We start from the raw sequence: 16,194 nt of genomic DNA, 5'->3' as shown, positions 1-16,194 counted from the left end.
GTGTGTGTGTGTGTGTGTGTGTGTGTGTGTGTGTGTGTTATCCGTTCAGAAGTTCTATATCCCCACTCTCTCTCTCTGATGTCCTACCAAAGTCCACACTACCTTTAGCTCCCCATGCATCATTCCCCTTTCCTCTCAACTTCCTCTCCTAACCCCCCCACCCCCACCCTCCTACCCCACCCAAACAACGCTGCCTGGGGACCCCCCCCCCGTCTCGCTACTCGGCCTGGGCGTCATAGTTGGCACCGCCGGCCTTCTTCAGCTCAGTGCGGATGTAGTTCTCGTCCAGCTCCCGGATGTCACTGATCATGAACTCCTTGGCAAAGTTCTGCGGGGGAGGAAGGATGGAACAAGGCACACGGGTCAGGGAGAGTCTATACATGACGGATAGGCTGAACGCTTTTTTTAACATTGTGGTTTGATCTACGAGAAGTGCTTTGTTTTTGAGAATGGCAAAAAACAACAAATGCTCTTGCATGATGCATGATGAAAGAACTACTTAATGGACTCGAGTGGTTATCAGGCATTGTAAACTGCTACCGTGGTTTAATTAGGGGTTCACAATGGTCAAAGGACAACCCATACCCTTAAAATCAATAAACTATGAGGAAATATGTAAACAGTCAGGTTGCTTGAGTGCTGAAGTGTGCATCTTTTTAGAAAAGCTAACAGCCACTAAAGCACCACAAGCAATCTATGTATCAAATTTTTTACTTGAATCACCATTAGGTATACAAAAATGCCATCTATGAAAGCAATCACAAAAAAAAAAGAAATCACACATAAAATAAATATTATTGTAGTATGGTGCATAAAGGATGAAATGACAGCGTAGTGCAGAAACCCAAATTACCTGCACGATGTCCTTGACCAGCGTCTTGTCTGTGCTGATCTTGGCCCGCTGCAGTCCGCTGACGTTCTCTCCGATCCACGTGATCAGGGTGAACTTGGCCCGCTTGCTCATGGCGTCCCCCGTCGTGATCCGCACGAAGCCATAGAGACGGACATCATCTGTGGGCGAGAGAGCGAAGGGTGAGAGGGAACACTAGATGGGGGATGGACCACATACACATATGTCCCAAATACAATCTGCCACCACCAAAGAAAGACTAGGCCCTAAATCTAAAAGACTAGACCCTATATGAAACAGACTAGGCCCTATATCAAACAGACTAGGCCCTAAAGCTAAAAGACTAGACCCTATATGAAACAGACTAGGCCCTATATGAAACAGACTAGGCCCTATATCAAACAGACTAGGTCCTATGCCTAAAGACTAGGCCTATAGCTTAAAGACTAGGCAGGATCTATATCTAAAATAATAGGCCCTCTAAGGTGTGAGTGTTTGACAGAGTGCAACACAGTGACCTGAATATTCATAGAGACTTGTTTATTGATTCCATCTGAAGCAAGTCGGCTGTCAAAATGAGACGTACGATGAAACTAATACTGAAAAATCTGCAGAGATAGTACTAGGTTGCTGTTAAGGTCAAATTACAAAAAAGACAGTAGCCTTTGTCAGCATATACTTTTCCAGAGACCAATAAAATGCAATTTTAGTTTATGCCGTTAATTACAACATAATATGTTCTGGACCATGTTGTTAATAATGTTAACGGCAGAACTTCTGGCACTAGTATGAAACCACAGAGCAGCCACTCATCATGTTTCAGTTTCATGTTCCTCCTTGAACATAACTGCAATAATATAAAGTTTGTGTGTGTCAGTCACATTAAGGTGAACGACCTAAAGAAGATGTGTTATAAATGATCATACCAAGAATTAGATGTATTCTCCTTTTGTTTTTCTTACCTTGAGTATTGGCTATTGTACCTTAGCTATGGCAATTTGTGTTTGCCTTTCAACATTCATATAAATCACAGATGGCCTCTGGCGACATCAAATAAATCTAACCTTGGCAAAGTTACAAGCATGTCTGTTACTGGTGACATATTAACAAGTGTTTGTAGAACAATGAAAAAAACCATGCATTCACATGCGCCTGATTGATCTTTAACTCCCATGAGAGACACAATCACAGACTTAGAAACACACCAAACCCCAGCGATAAACCCTGAATATATACTATTAAACAACACCCCATTAACTGTACACACTGCGTGAAAGGAACAGAGCAGTCCAAAGCGTAGCTTCTGGCTGTTGTGACTCATTGGTATTCTTCAAGGTTTCACTGAAGGTAGGCCATACTGGCACTGCAAGGCAGGAAGAGGGCTTTTGGGGTGGAGAATGCCCTGCAGCAGTGTGTGTGTGTGTGTGTGTGTGTGTGTGTGTGTGTGTGTGTGTGTGTGTGTGTGTGTGTGTGTGTGTGTGTGTGTGTGTGTGTGTGTGTGTGTGTGTGTGTGTGTGTGTGTGTATAGTCTACTCTTCTGGCAGTGCTGACACTGCAGTCTGCCTCAAGTGGCTCCAAAACTTCGGCGCGATTATGACAACCATGAGACAGCAAGAAATAAAAATAGAAAATGGCGAGAAAATCTAACTGAACCAAATCAAAGATATTGATCCGTGGTGAGCCAAATATTTCAAACGTGTAGGCTCATTCATTTCATTTAAAATACACATACAAAGGACAAAAGAAGTGAGGCAAACATTTATGTTGCTCGCTTTAAATGAAGAGCTACAATAAGTCTAAGCCGCCGGTATACCTACAGGAATTGAATTTATTGGTACTAATCAGGCTATAAGATAAATAACATGATTCCCTTCCACATGGGAATACAGGCCTGAAAATGTTGCGGAAAAGAACAGCCAGAGGACATGCGCATCAGGAACAACTTGCGAGTTTTGGCGCGCCACACCCAACTTTTGAGTCGCTGGAGGGTGGGCGTCAGGGGGGCGTGTTCTAATTCTACATATGTTTCGATTTTAACTGTTGCTTGAGGTTAAGACAGGCAACACAACTCATTTTAGTACTTCAGCTATAAACGCTTTTTTTAATATAGGGAAAATAAATCCAGGTCAATAGATCACCAAAGCTGCATAGCCTCTAATGCTATGGGATAACTAGGCTATCCGAGAGGGGATGGAGTTTACAATGTCAAGTGTTCAACGGTTAGCGAGATGACGGCCCGAGCAGAAAGACTCTTAAAAGATTAGTGTCCTGGCTGGGAGCGTAACAAGTCAAGCACCCCGTCAAGCTATGTGCCATACAACCTCCTACTGCATGACGAGTACAGTGATGAAACAGACCGCACACGCCAACACACTGGCGACACCAAGAAGCAAATACACTTCACATGAAGAAAATGTATATTCATATAGCTTAGGCCCTATATGGGTGGGGAAAGGGTGGTCCATCAATAGGAGAAATGGAAAGAAAATTGCTCCGATATAGACTAGTCTGTAGACTGAAGGCCTTACCTTTGCACTGACTCTTGAATTCCTCATAGTCGGTGCCTTGTCCCCCAGATACGATCATAGAGCCCTCGTATATAAACGACGCCCTAGGAAATATTGAAAACAGTTCATTAAAACGTGCATTCATCCATTCATAATCTATGCAATTCTCCAGTGATTCAACGGATCCTTGCCAAATATTATCTCCTCCGCTCCCATAAGGCCTACACATGTTAACAAATAGGCCTATGCATTAACGTTACATTAGATGGGTTATTTTTTATGTAGCGTGGAATTACATTTCTCATTAGACATTCAAATACCGTGTTAGGAATAACAAGGCTAATCTAAACTATGCCGGGTATCAGATCGTGCGTAGACATACGTGTCACAGTACCCCGTCTGGAGATAGGACAAAGGAAATAGTTCTGCACCGCTCGCCTTATTCACCTAATGTATTCTAGAAGATGCAACATTAAACCACCAGACTACTAATCTTCCAAATATCAAAAATTGGGCGAACAGGCATGCAATGTCGATATGCATGCCAATTGACATATAACGTAAAATGTGCCTAGCGGTATCGCTCAATGAGACATGATAAGAGGGAACACTCACCAATTTATCTCTGTGTTATCGTCCCTCACTTGGTTGTAAGCTTCTCTGCAGGCGTCTTTATCGATTTTCGTTGCCATTTTGGATGGACACAGAGTGCAGAGGAGTCAGCAGGACGGAGGGGCAGATCGTCGAAGAGAAGCAGATGAAGGGGCGAACAGTCTCTCACTCAAATAGCTATTAAGCTATACAATGGACTGTCAGAGCTGTTTCACTCTCAACTCACGAGCCGCAACGAGAACAATCGGCCTTTGCCTGCTGCGCTATCAAACAGGGGGAGCGGACGCACAAAGAGCAGAAGTGGTGCAGCTGGCAGTGGGATAGGTCTCCTCTCAATTATCGGGAAAAAGAGACTCTTCTGGTAGCTCGATTCATTTCCTATATTTCAAGTGCATGGGCGTTGGTGATGTTTGTCAATCAGGTTGCAGACGGTGAGGTCCCCGGTTCACAGGATTCTTCTCCTCCTAATGGTCAATGAAGGGACAATTCAAATTAAATCCGCCCGTTCTCCAGACTATTCTGCAGGGTAATCTCGCCACATAGTGGACAATTACCCACATTGCGGATTAGGAACAAAGGTCTGCAGCCAGAACGGTCCGTGTATCTTTTGGTCATTCGATTTTCCTTTCAGAAACGGGTATTAAAAAACAGAAAACGAGTGGTTATTTGATTTTCGTTTTAAAATACAAAAATTGAAATTGAAATACAAGGCGTTTTTCTTTTTCATTGTCAAAAAGGGATGAGCGAAATTTAAAAAATGATTCGATTTTAATTTTCTATTTCATATAACAAAAAGAATAATCACTAGAAAACAAACAACGAAAAAAGCCTGTTTTTTCATATTCTGAGACCGGATGTTGTCATTTACAGTACCGTGACACATTAGGAGCAGTACGTCGTTTTCCGAAACAATAAAAGAGTGTGTCTCAGGGAAGACGACATGACAGCAGAATATCATATTACTGTTATTTGTCCAAACGTTGTAATGCATTGTGGTTCAGTTTGCTGTTCAGTCTATTAAAAAAAACTTTTTTGCCTTTTTTTTTAGCACCTGTTTGCCCCTTTGGACATTACTGCTTTTGTATATACAGTGGCTTCTATAATGTTTGGGACAAAGATTTATTTAAAAAAACATATTCCCATAATCAGGGATAGGAATTGAGCTCGCCCCCCACCCCCCTTGCTGTTTTGTTGTGTGTGTGAAACAAGTGTCTTGTTTTGAATGAACGAATTTCATAAGAAGCTTCCCTGACATGGCCAAACTACATTCATAAATAACCCCCCCCCCCCCCTTTTCTAATCTTTCAAACAAAAGGTTAGGCTTCCTCCCCACCACCGCTACCAAAACTGCTAAAACACAACCAGTACATATATATTATGTTTTTTCCTTGTAACAGCCGAAAAGATGAAGGAGCTGCAGGCATTGGAGAGGTCACTGAGAAAGTAGAAGAGCTTGTACTGGCATCACAGAGCCTACCAGATGTCACTGCAGCAATCAGAGAGCTCACCAATGTGGCTGCCATTAAAAGAGTCATACTGAGTCCTTCCCAGCTACAGACCATCAAGCACAGGTTATGCTGTGTTGTTTGTATGAGTAAGTATGCAATAGATAGTAATTGTCCCACATGTAAAATAATTTTGGATCCTTTTTATTTGGTGTGCCAGAATTTGAGATTTCCAAATACACATAGATTTTTACATTCTCTAACCAAGGTCAGCTGTGTCTCATCCACAACAATGAATTACATGTACTGATGCAAACCTTTGTGTAACAGCCAATGGTGTAATGATACAATAAGAAGAAATGTTGTAAACTTGTTTAGTAAAAAGAACACCATCACCCAATACATCAAGAACACTTTAAGGACAGATGGGGATACACACACACAGAGAATGACAAGTTTTTCTCATTTTGTTTTTTAGAGTTCATCGAGGAGCCAGTCTTCGTACAGTGTTGCCGAAGCATTATTGGCTGCAAAACATGTGTGGAACAGTGGCAGGAGACCTCTGTGCACTGTGCAAAATGTAGAGCAAGGTTGTTTTTTATAGGCATTGTAGAATGAGCAACAACCTTTTGCTGAAGCCAGTATGTTTACATGCACAGCTTAATTTGATGGCTAAAACATGGGTGACCCCAAACATAGCCAGTTTTTCATTTTGGTCCATATGAACCTTGTGACCCATGTAGTCAGCTTGATATGGTACGGGGTTGAGATTGCGGGCACCCTAAAAGAGAGAAGAAAACAATGTAAATATTTCATTGTATACAAAATCCCATTAGTCCTATGTACACTGCATTGGTTTCAGGTTTTCTAAATGTGACAATGCCTATTTGTTTTGTCCCTCTCAAATAAATGAATAAAATAAAAATGATTGCATTTTGTCTGGTTATACTATTATAGTTTTTAATATTATACAGGCTAAATAACTGCAACAACACACATTAGCTCATAGTTACACAGAAATTCCACAAGTTTGATGATGTAAAATATTATGGCTGAGACAGTAGCATACCTGACGTCTTGCTTCATGGTAAGGCTGATGCATAGTTCTGAGCACTGATCCAATTCGTGTCTCTGCTGCATGCACTCCTTTCATAGCGAGATACCCCTTTATCATCCTTCTTCCATATGTAGGTCCCGTCTAGAAAATAACAAATTAACATGATTCCCATATTCCAAAATCATATCAGCTGATATATGTTTATCATGCAATTAATGCAGTGTGCATGCATTTGGGTGTTTATGTTATGGGATTTGTCACTGCTGTGAGGTTTGTTTACTGTGATTACTTACAAATAACCTATGGTAGGCTGAGGCTAATTCTTTTTTATTTATTTACTATTTGTTATTTATAATCATGATAAATCATGATGAACTTGCTAAGGGATCCCTTTAGAGATGCAGGACATAGACGTCTATGCATGTACTCTTGTGCCCCCACTTTCCTGTGATATGCGCACAGATATTTCTGTGGATGACAGGCCTTGTTTCGCCATGTCCAAAATCACATCAGAGTAGGATTCCAAAGCCATTTTAGCCTGGCAAAACCGGCACACTGGCAATTTTACATTTGGCGCTGGCGCTCTTGCCCTGTAAATGACAACATTTCCGGTCTCAGAATATGAAAAAACAGGCTTTTTTTCGTTTCTGTTTTCTAGTGATTTTTTTTTTTGTCGCCTTGTATTTCAATTTCAATTTTTGTATTTTAAAACGAAAATCAAATAACCACTCGTTTTCTGTTTTTTAATACCCGTTTCTGAAAGGAAAATCGAATGGCCGCGAAGTACACGGACCCAGAACTATGTGTTGTGTTTTAATGCACTAAATGTGTGCAAAAACATAAAAGATGTGCTATTTTCCAACATATAACACACCACTTTATACGGGACTATTACAACATTTAGCAGTCAACATAAATTTGAAAATTGATATTCTATTTTAGAATGCCCAAATACCATTATGCATTCTAAAGCCATATGGAATAAGCGCTTACTTTTGAATTACGCTTACATTTTATATGTAAATGTAATTTTTTTTCATCCCGAAATCCTTAATTTCTTTACGATAAGGAATTATATACATATTTTATAATCTTCCTTCGGGTCCATGGCTTTTACTGCACTTTTACATTCTTTACACACATTTTTGAACTCGCATGTAGTTATAAGTGTATGAGTGTCAATTCATTCTGACATTAGGCCTACGAACAAATTACGTACCCGGGTATTTTGGAACACTGCAACGTCGTCTTCTTGAATGTACCTCGATGAGCCTCCCATGCAGATTTTGATTGGTCAGTGGACTTCACAGAAGACTTCCTGGATGATGTTGAGCCAACAGCATCGAGTGTTAGGACCATGGACAGCCTCGAAGAAATTATTCAAAAACGTTTAATAGCATTTTAGCAAGATATATATTGTTTAAAATAAGGACATGTTACTTATATACATACATACAACATAACAGTCATTTTAGTTATCCTCTTCTAAAGACTCGTAAGCCACACGCAACAACTACTTCTTCATGTGCAGCTATATTAAAGGGATGATGATCATATCACATTAGAAATATATAACCCCTCTCAAGAACGCAAATGAGTAAGTATTCATGATATGTAAGCATTTTGAAAAAACAACTTCAGAAAGTTAATAAAACTAAAACGATGTGTGTGTGTGTGTGTGTGTGTGTGTGTGTGTGTGTGTGTGTGTGTGTGTGTGTGTGTGTGTGTGTGTGTGTGTGTGTGTGTGTGTGTGTGTGTGTGTGTGTGTGTGTTGAAGATAATGCCAAAGTCAGAGGCCACGATGGAGAGTGGTACGCACAGCTGTACGTCACAGCATCAGCGATTGAGTGCATCGTCCAAGGTCAGCCTCCGATAGCAATACATCTGAGTGGTAGTGATGTCGTTTATTTACTGGTTAAATAAACGTCAAAGCACACGCACACCCCCTGCCTCATTGTAACCTACTACCCTTTCCTTCTGAGGTTACCTGAGTCATGCTATGATCACATAATGCAATGTGATAGTATTTAATCATTTAATGACCTGGATAAAGGCGAATAAGTAGACATCATGACATCATAAGTAGACATCACCTTCTATTCAAAGCACCAAAACAATCGTCTTTGTCAAATTGAATACCTCCAACGGTTAATACATTATTTGAAGAAGAAGAAGTTAGGCTAGTTATCTTATCCCTCTGAAATGACCTTGGATGCAGTTTACCAATGGTTAACACTGACCATTCACACTATTGGGCCAAAGGATCACTTTACTCTAACATAGCTTGCTGACCTCCTAAATGTTTAACATGGTGGAGGCTGAGACCTGTTGTGGACCACCAGGTGTTTGGCTGGGCGGGCCAGGCGTTGGAGCTGCTGCAGGGGCTGGAGGAGCAGCGGCGGCTGGGCACGCTGTGTGACGTGGTGCTGGTGGCCGGGGGCCAGCGCCTCAGTGCCCACAGGGCCCTCCTGGCCATCTCCAGCCCCTACTTCCACGCCATGTTCACCCTGGTCATGAAGGAGCAGCGCCAGGCGGAGGTGAGGCCCTCTGAGTGTCTGTTGTGTGTGTGTGCTTGTTGTCTGTGGGCTTAATGGTTACATTTCATGGTTGTTTGTTGTTCTCACGTCGCCACACTGAATTTGCTTTGCTCGCTTATTCTGTAATTTGTCTGAAATCAGCAGTGTTTGTTGAGGGGTGCTGTAGCCGACCTTTATCTCTCTCTCTCTCTCTCTCTCTCTCTCTCTCTCTCTCTCTCTCTCTCTCTCTCTCTCTCTCTCTCTCTCCGCTTTCTTCTCCATGGAGATACTGTCTATTGACTTTCTTCTTTTATCTCCATTTCTGGGATCTTTATTCCACGGCCGTTGGTCTGTCCTTTGCTCTCGTCCCCAGGTGGAGTTGGTGGGGACGTCCTACAGGGGTCTGAAGGCGGTGGTGGACTTCATGTACAGCGGGGAGCTGCCATTGAACAGCGGGAACATCAATCATGTCCTGGAGACCGCCCACCTGCTCCAGGTGAAGAAAGGTCTTTCTGTGTGATGAGCTCTGGTATAGGGGGATTTCTGTGCGAAAGCTTGTACCACAGAGTCAATCCAATTGGTCCACGTTACCTGTAAGTATGTTCTGACAAACGATCTCCAAAGCACCATTGAGTTTCAGTCCTTCCAATGTGTGTCTTGGTTTTAAGATTTGATCGATCACATAAGTCAATTTCAGAGAATTGCATTGTTCTCTAACATGCAATAACAACAATTGGCCATAAGGGGACACCACCTCTCCAGATCTTGTTTCTGTATGTTTGTTCTTAAATGTCAGCAGCAAATATTTACCATATGCATTGTTGTTTTTTGCCTAAATGTATTTGACAATGTAATTGTTTCCTTCACCCACTATAAACCTGCTGTGTAAATGTCAAACCAAATGGGACTTTGCAGGTAGCACAAGCGGTGGACTTCTGCTGCCAGTACCTGGAGATGGAGGTGGGCAAGGACAACTACCTGTACCTGCAGGAACTGGCTCTCTTCTATAGCCTGGAGCGGCTGGAGGCCTTTGTGGACCGCTTCATCCTCCGGCACTTTGCCACGCTGTCCCTCACAGCCGACTTCCTGCAGAGCATCCCCTTGGCCAAGCTGACCTCCTACCTGTCCAGTGAGCAGGTCTGTAGTACAAGGCTCCCTCCGACAGTATCGTAATGCATCTGAGTGTTAGCGTCTCCTCAAGTTTCAGCCTTAAATAAATTATATGACCCCCTTTGGTTCTTATGTCGATCTCTCAAGTTTTAAGATGCACATTTTTAACTGTCAATGCTCTCCAGTCACAAAATGCAGCCTTAATCGTGGTTGACGCCACGATAAATCAGTGGTTTGCATGATGGTAACGGCAGAGCTTCAGTGTCCTCTCTGCACCGTTTATATGAATTTCAGCCTGAGAGACATCCCTGTTGCATGCCAAAGTCTTTAATGGAGATCACCTAAATCAGACATCCTGTATAACCTCTGTGTGCCCATCGCCCCCCCCTCCCCCCCCCCCCCCAATGCGTCTCCCAGGTGCAGCACGGCAGCGAGCAGGCCCTGCTGCAGGCGGCCCTGCAGTGGCTGAGCCGGGGGCCCGAGCAGCGGCTGGCCCACGGTAGGCAGCTCCTCTCCCACGTCCGCCTGCCCCTGCTGGCCCCCGAGGAGCTGGTGGGCCCCGTGCGCTCCGCCGTGAGGGCCCTGCTGCCGGGGGACGCGGCCTGCCAGGCCCTGGTGGAGGAGGCCCTGGCGTACCACGCCCGGCCCAGCGCCCAGCCCCTCCTCCAGACCCAGCGCACAGCCCCCCGGGGGGCCACGGAGAGGCTGCTGCTGGTCGGAGGCGAGGTGAACACTTTGGTTTAGTTTTTACATTTTGTCGGTCCACGTTGTGCGGCGTTCGAACGTTGGGTTGAAGCGGAGGCTTTTCTCTACGTCCTTTTCTCGGCCGAACATCCCTGATTTATTTCAAACGTTAACAAAATGTGGCAAGTTCCAAAGTTATTGCAGTCACTAATCTCCAGATGTTAGGAACACACTTCCTCATTGTGTGTGTGTGTGTGTGTGTGTGTGTGTGTGTGTGTGTGTGTGTGTGTGTGTGTGTGTGTGTGTGTGTGTGTGTGTGTGTGTGTGTCCAGGTGCTGGACCGTGGAGGTGAGCTGACGGCCAGTGTGTTCTGGCTGGACGCGGCCTCAGGGACGGCGGCGGGGGGGTGCTGGCGGGAGGAGTCCCTGCTCCCGGACCAGCGGAGCCACCACTGCGTGGCCACGATGGGGGGCTTTATCTTCACGGCGGGCGGCAGCTCGTCCCGGGACAACAGCGGAGACACCGCCTGCCACCTGCTGCACAGATACGACCCCCGGCACCGGACCTGGGCAGAGGTACCCCCCCCACTTCATCAACACTACACTACACAACAATATACTAGATCAAACTCCATGTAGTACACTCTTATAATATATACACTTCTGCATTTATAATATGTTTCTGTTAAAACTTAAATGGTATTTTATTCTAATTAATTTTATTTATATTTTAAGCACAGGAAATACGATATGAGTATGTCACACAAAGATTTCACTGCACATCCTGTATGAGTATGTGACAAATAAAAACCTTTGAATCTTGAATCTACTGTAATACACCGTCTCGCTCCACTACACTCTACTGTAATACACCTCGCTCCACTACACTCTACTGTAATACACCATCTCGCTCCACTACACTCTACTGTAATACACCTCGCTCCACTACACTCTACTGTAATACACCTCGCTCCACTACACTCTACTGTAATACACCTCGCTCCACTACACTCTACTGTAATACACCATCTCGCTCCACTACACTCTACTGTAATACACCTCGCTCCACTACACTCTACTGTAATACACCATCTCGCTCCACTACACTCTACTGTAATACACCTCGCTCCACTACACTCTACTGTAATACACCGTCTCGCTCCACTACACTCTACTGTAATACACCGTCTCGCTCCACTACACTCTACTGTAATACACCTCGCTCCACTACACTCTACTGTAATACACCGTCTCGCTCCACTACACTCTACTGTAATACACCATCTCGCTCCACTACACTCTACTGTAATACACCTCGCTCCACTACACTCTACTGTAATACACCTCGCTCCACTACACTCTACTGTAATACACCGTCTCGCTCCACTACACTCTACTGTAATACACCATCTCGCTCCACTACACTCTACTGTAATACACCATCTCGCTCCACTACACTCTACTGTAATACACCGTCTCGCTCCACTACACTCTACTGTAATACACCGTCTCGCTCCACTACACTCTACTGTAATACACCGTCTCGCTCCACTACACTCTACTGTAATACACCGTCTCGCTCCACTACACTCTACTGTAATACACCGTCTCGCTCCACTACACTCTACTGTAATACACCGTCTCGCTCCACTACACTATACCACACCATCATCTTAATGCCTGTCGGCCCCTGGGGGTGGCTGATCCTGGGTGATTTGTCGTTACAGTGCGCTCCGATGAACCAGCGGCGTGAGCACTTCTTCCTGGGTGCAGCGGGCGGGTGTCTGATCGCCGTAGGGGGCAGGAACGCCACAGGACCTCTGTCCTCCGTCGAGGTCTACTACCCTGCTAAGGACTGCTGGACCTACGTGGCTGGGCTGCCCAGGTAGAATGATGCCGGCCCGCAACGAAACCGCTTAGTGGATGTCGCTCAGGATGTAGGCCTTTGTGGACCTTTCCTTCATATAGTGACATGAAGGAGCCAGATAATGGCTCCTTTAACCATATGGTAAATACATGAATACAGCCTTTAACGTTTAGCTTTAATTGTGACAATACATAGTTAACCTGAACAAATTGTTCAGTTGGGAAATAGAATGAGGTCATTGAATATAGAGAGATAGCTTCAACAGCTTCAGTGGTCATAAGGAGGATAAGATAGAAAGATAATCCCCTTGGAATAGGGCCCTTATTGGACTCAGCTTTTGGTTCCGGTTCTTCTGGTTTCAAACATGTTTGCAAGATATTACTTATACTGTACTTCCTTTAAACCGTGATTTTTTTCCCATAGTGGCAACAAAACAAACCAAAAAGCAACATTTTTGCCTCTACTTCTTCAAAAAGAAAACTTGTGACCTACATTATTGTGTCGGCGTCCCCCGGGCCCCGGGCCCCCTCCTCCTCCTCCTCCACTGTTGACTCACGGCCATGCTTTGTGTCTCCGCTCCCACTAGGCGTACCTACGGCCACGCCGGCACCGTCCACCACGGTACCGTCTACATCTCCGGCGGCTACGACCAGCAGATCGGCCCCTACCGGCGCGACGTGCTGAGCTACGACCCCCCGGCCGCGGGGGCCACGCCCGGCCGCCCCCAAACCGGCTGGCAGGAACGCCGGCCCATGGGGGAGGCCCGCGGCTGGCACTGCATGGCCTCGCTGGGCAGCCGCGTCTACGTCATTGGGGGCAGCAACGACCAGCTGGACGCCCCCGAGCGCCTGGACATCCGGGCGGTGGAGGCCCTGGACCCGGCCAGCGGGCAGTGGACGCGCGTGGCGGACCTCCCGTCGCCGGCCAGCGAGGCGGGGCTGGGGGTGTGGGGCGGCAGGATCTACGTGCTGGGCGGCTACAGCTGGGAGAGCATGACGTTCTCCCGGGCCACGCAGGTGTATGACCCCGCCACGGGGCAGTGGGCCCGGGGCCCCGAGCTGCCCAAGCAGCTGGCAGGGGCCTCGGCCTGCACGTGCACCCTGAGACCACCACCACCACCCCCCGCCGCCGCCGTCGCCCCAACCCCCGCCGCCGTTCCCAGAGACGACGACGAGGAGGAGGAAGAGGAGGAGGAGGGCGGTGGGAGACAGCGGGGGCGGAGGCCCCACCGCCCCATCTGAGGAGAACCGAGACGTTCGTCCCACGGTTTGCTTAATGATGAGTGAGTGGGAGTCACACATTGTGTTGTGGGGTTGACTTCAACCTGTAGAGGACTTGTTGAATACGGTTGAATCTGAGCTAATTTTCGTTTCAGTGAAAGTGAGTTCTCCCAGACTAGAAAGAGTAAACTCACGTGTGATGTTTATGTAAAATAATTTAAGATACTGATACAAAATGACCTGACTGGTTGGATTGACACTTTATTTAATTTATTTTCTTGGTGTTTCCTAATGTTTACCAAAGGATTTGTCTTCAATGGATAACGCTTTTTTTCTGTGGAAGATGGTGCAAATAGGAAACTTGGTTGCATTTTCTTTTAGGATAAACCAAAAACTCTTTTCGTTTATTTAAGTTATTTGTTTTACAATTTCAACACACATCTGTGTACTACGTTTTGCCAGTGCATTTTACAGTTTAGTTTCTTGGTTTTTCCTAATGTTTACCAGAGGATTTGTCTTCAATGCTTCAACGCTTTTTAATGTGGAAGATGGTGCAAATAGGAAACTTAGTTGCATCATATTTCAGATAAAGAATCTTTTTTAGTTTATTCAAGTTATTTGTTTTACAATTTCAACACACATCTGTGTACTACGTTTTGCCAGAGCATTTCACAGTATAATTTTCAAACATAAGAGATGAGATGGAAAACACTGAATAATACAGTTTTAAGGAAAAGTTTCCACTTTTTCTTCTCTCTGCCCTTTCATGCTTATTCAAATGGATAATAAGGATGAGACTTGAGCCTGAAAACCAGAAATACATAGGAATTTGTTAGGTTGCTTTTCTGAGCCCCCTTTAAATGTCACCTCAAGCTATTTAACTGCACTGATGCATTGGTGCTTTGGTAATGCATACCACGACCAATACCCCTGTTATTATAATGAGGCCTCACACATCTTCCATAACGCTGTTCATAACCAAAGCCCTAAGTAGCAATTAGATACATCCATTTGACATGACTTTATTTATTTATTTGTTTGTATTTGTATGTATGAGCACAACGTCTTACTGGTCAAGGACACAAGCTCTCCATCCACGGTCCAGCCCCCTCAGTGCTGCCATGTCCTCCTCCGTCAGACTAAAGTCAAAGATCTGCGTGCAACAATATATTCTCTTGGCCGTTGTCACACAACAAAATAAAATGTTTTATGCTGTCTGATGCCTTCTGAAATTTGTGAACATTGAAGACGTTAATTTGAATTTTCTTTGATTATGTTTCTGATTTATTGATTACACAAACACCAGTAAAGATTGATTCCTCTAACACAATTTGGTTTCGAACATGACCTCTCTTTAGGCAATAGCTGAAATATAGCCAAGGGACAAAGAAATACTGATCTGCATTACACCTGGATGCTAAACTGGTCTTAGCTGTATGTGCTCACAAAAGCAAAGGGAAGATACCAGTGCTACCATAGTGGGTGAAACTGGAAAATGATGAAGTAATGGATATGAACACGAGGAGAGACACGGAGAACATGAGGACAGAAGGAAGCACAGAATGAAGGAAGGAATGAGGAGACAGTCGTCACCTTTGTGTTCTCGAGGATGTGATGAGATCTGTCGCTCTTGGGGATGACTGATATACCTCGCTGCACGTGGTAGCGCAGCAAAACCTGGGACACACACACACACTAGGAAGAACGGAGTACCTCTGCACACATACAGATCCATACTAACTGGTGGGAAATAAGAATGACACATCACATCAAACACTTGAAGTACTATATCGTATAGTTATGAGGATTAAGTACGTCTTTTTTGCAAGCTCAAAGAAAGCTCCCTTCCTCTACTGACACTTTAGCCACGAGACCTAACGCGCCATAGCAGATGGCCCTCTTCCCCAGGAAAGACCCCCGCACTCCTTAGGTGTAACAAAAACTTGTCTGCCCCAACTTCCCCCTCTTCCTGGTTTTACTATACTGCTAATCAGCTCAGAGACTCAGTAGTTCCACTGACAAGTAACTAGGCTCCTAGCCTAGACCGCGAGCCACTTCTGTTTTAATTTTGTTTCCTTATATCACACCTAAATAGAAAGAGACCATGGGAACCGCTTTTGTCCAACTTTTTGATGCATGTGCTACCAATGTTCGAGTCACCCTAGAATGATCATCAATTGTACATCGTCCATTGTACATTGTACATCCATTGTCTCATTGAAGGTTCTTGGTAAATCACTGCCTGTGATTTACCATGGTCATACTCTATTCCCATGGTCATACTCTATTAAATAAAATTCTACTATACTTACAAATACTGTCAAGAA

General features: G+C 44.7%; 3 protein-coding genes across 3 annotated transcripts in view; 1 reads left to right on the top strand and 2 right to left on the bottom strand.

The window, feature by feature from the left end:
* Positions 1 to 99: 99 nt before the first annotated feature.
* On the bottom strand, positions 100 to 4,388 carry cotl1 (coactosin-like F-actin binding protein 1). The gene is made up of 4 exons (XM_084477934.1): positions 3,973 to 4,388; positions 3,379 to 3,461; positions 854 to 1,011; positions 100 to 328 (listed from the first exon to the last, which is right to left on the bottom strand). Exons 1-4 carry the CDS (start codon positions 4,047 to 4,049, stop codon positions 218 to 220), a joined length of 429 nt encoding a protein of 142 aa, XP_084334060.1. The 5' UTR covers positions 4,050 to 4,388; the 3' UTR covers positions 100 to 217.
* Positions 4,389 to 7,845: 3,457 nt separating this feature from the next.
* Positions 7,846 to 14,308, top strand: klhl36 (kelch-like family member 36). The gene is made up of 9 exons (XM_084477402.1): positions 7,846 to 8,068; positions 8,249 to 8,332; positions 8,814 to 9,008; positions 9,361 to 9,483; positions 9,903 to 10,124; positions 10,515 to 10,823; positions 11,114 to 11,356; positions 12,508 to 12,665; positions 13,234 to 14,308. Exons 2-9 carry the CDS (start codon positions 8,252 to 8,254, stop codon positions 13,886 to 13,888), a joined length of 1,986 nt encoding a protein of 661 aa, XP_084333528.1. The 5' UTR covers positions 7,846 to 8,068; positions 8,249 to 8,251; the 3' UTR covers positions 13,889 to 14,308.
* A 134-nt stretch (positions 14,309 to 14,442) lies between these two features.
* LOC311357447 (aldo-keto reductase family 1 member B1) overlaps positions 14,443 to 16,194 on the bottom strand; it is a 4,504-nt gene continuing 2,752 nt past the window's right edge. Inside the window, exons 9-11 of the mRNA XM_084477403.1 lie at positions 15,461 to 15,544; positions 14,938 to 15,020; positions 14,443 to 14,671 (exon numbers count right to left, since the gene is read on the bottom strand). Of these exons, the coding sequence (XP_084333529.1) occupies positions 14,638 to 14,671; positions 14,938 to 15,020; positions 15,461 to 15,544 (201 nt within the window). The 3' untranslated portion in view covers positions 14,443 to 14,637. The remainder of the gene's footprint in view (positions 14,672 to 14,937; positions 15,021 to 15,460; positions 15,545 to 16,194) is intronic.

This window comes from Micromesistius poutassou (assembly GCF_964030765.1).
Source record: "Micromesistius poutassou genome assembly, chromosome: 13".
Taxonomy (NCBI): Eukaryota; Metazoa; Chordata; class Actinopteri; order Gadiformes; family Gadidae; genus Micromesistius; species Micromesistius poutassou.
This window is presented reverse-complemented; position numbering and strand designations above follow the sequence as displayed.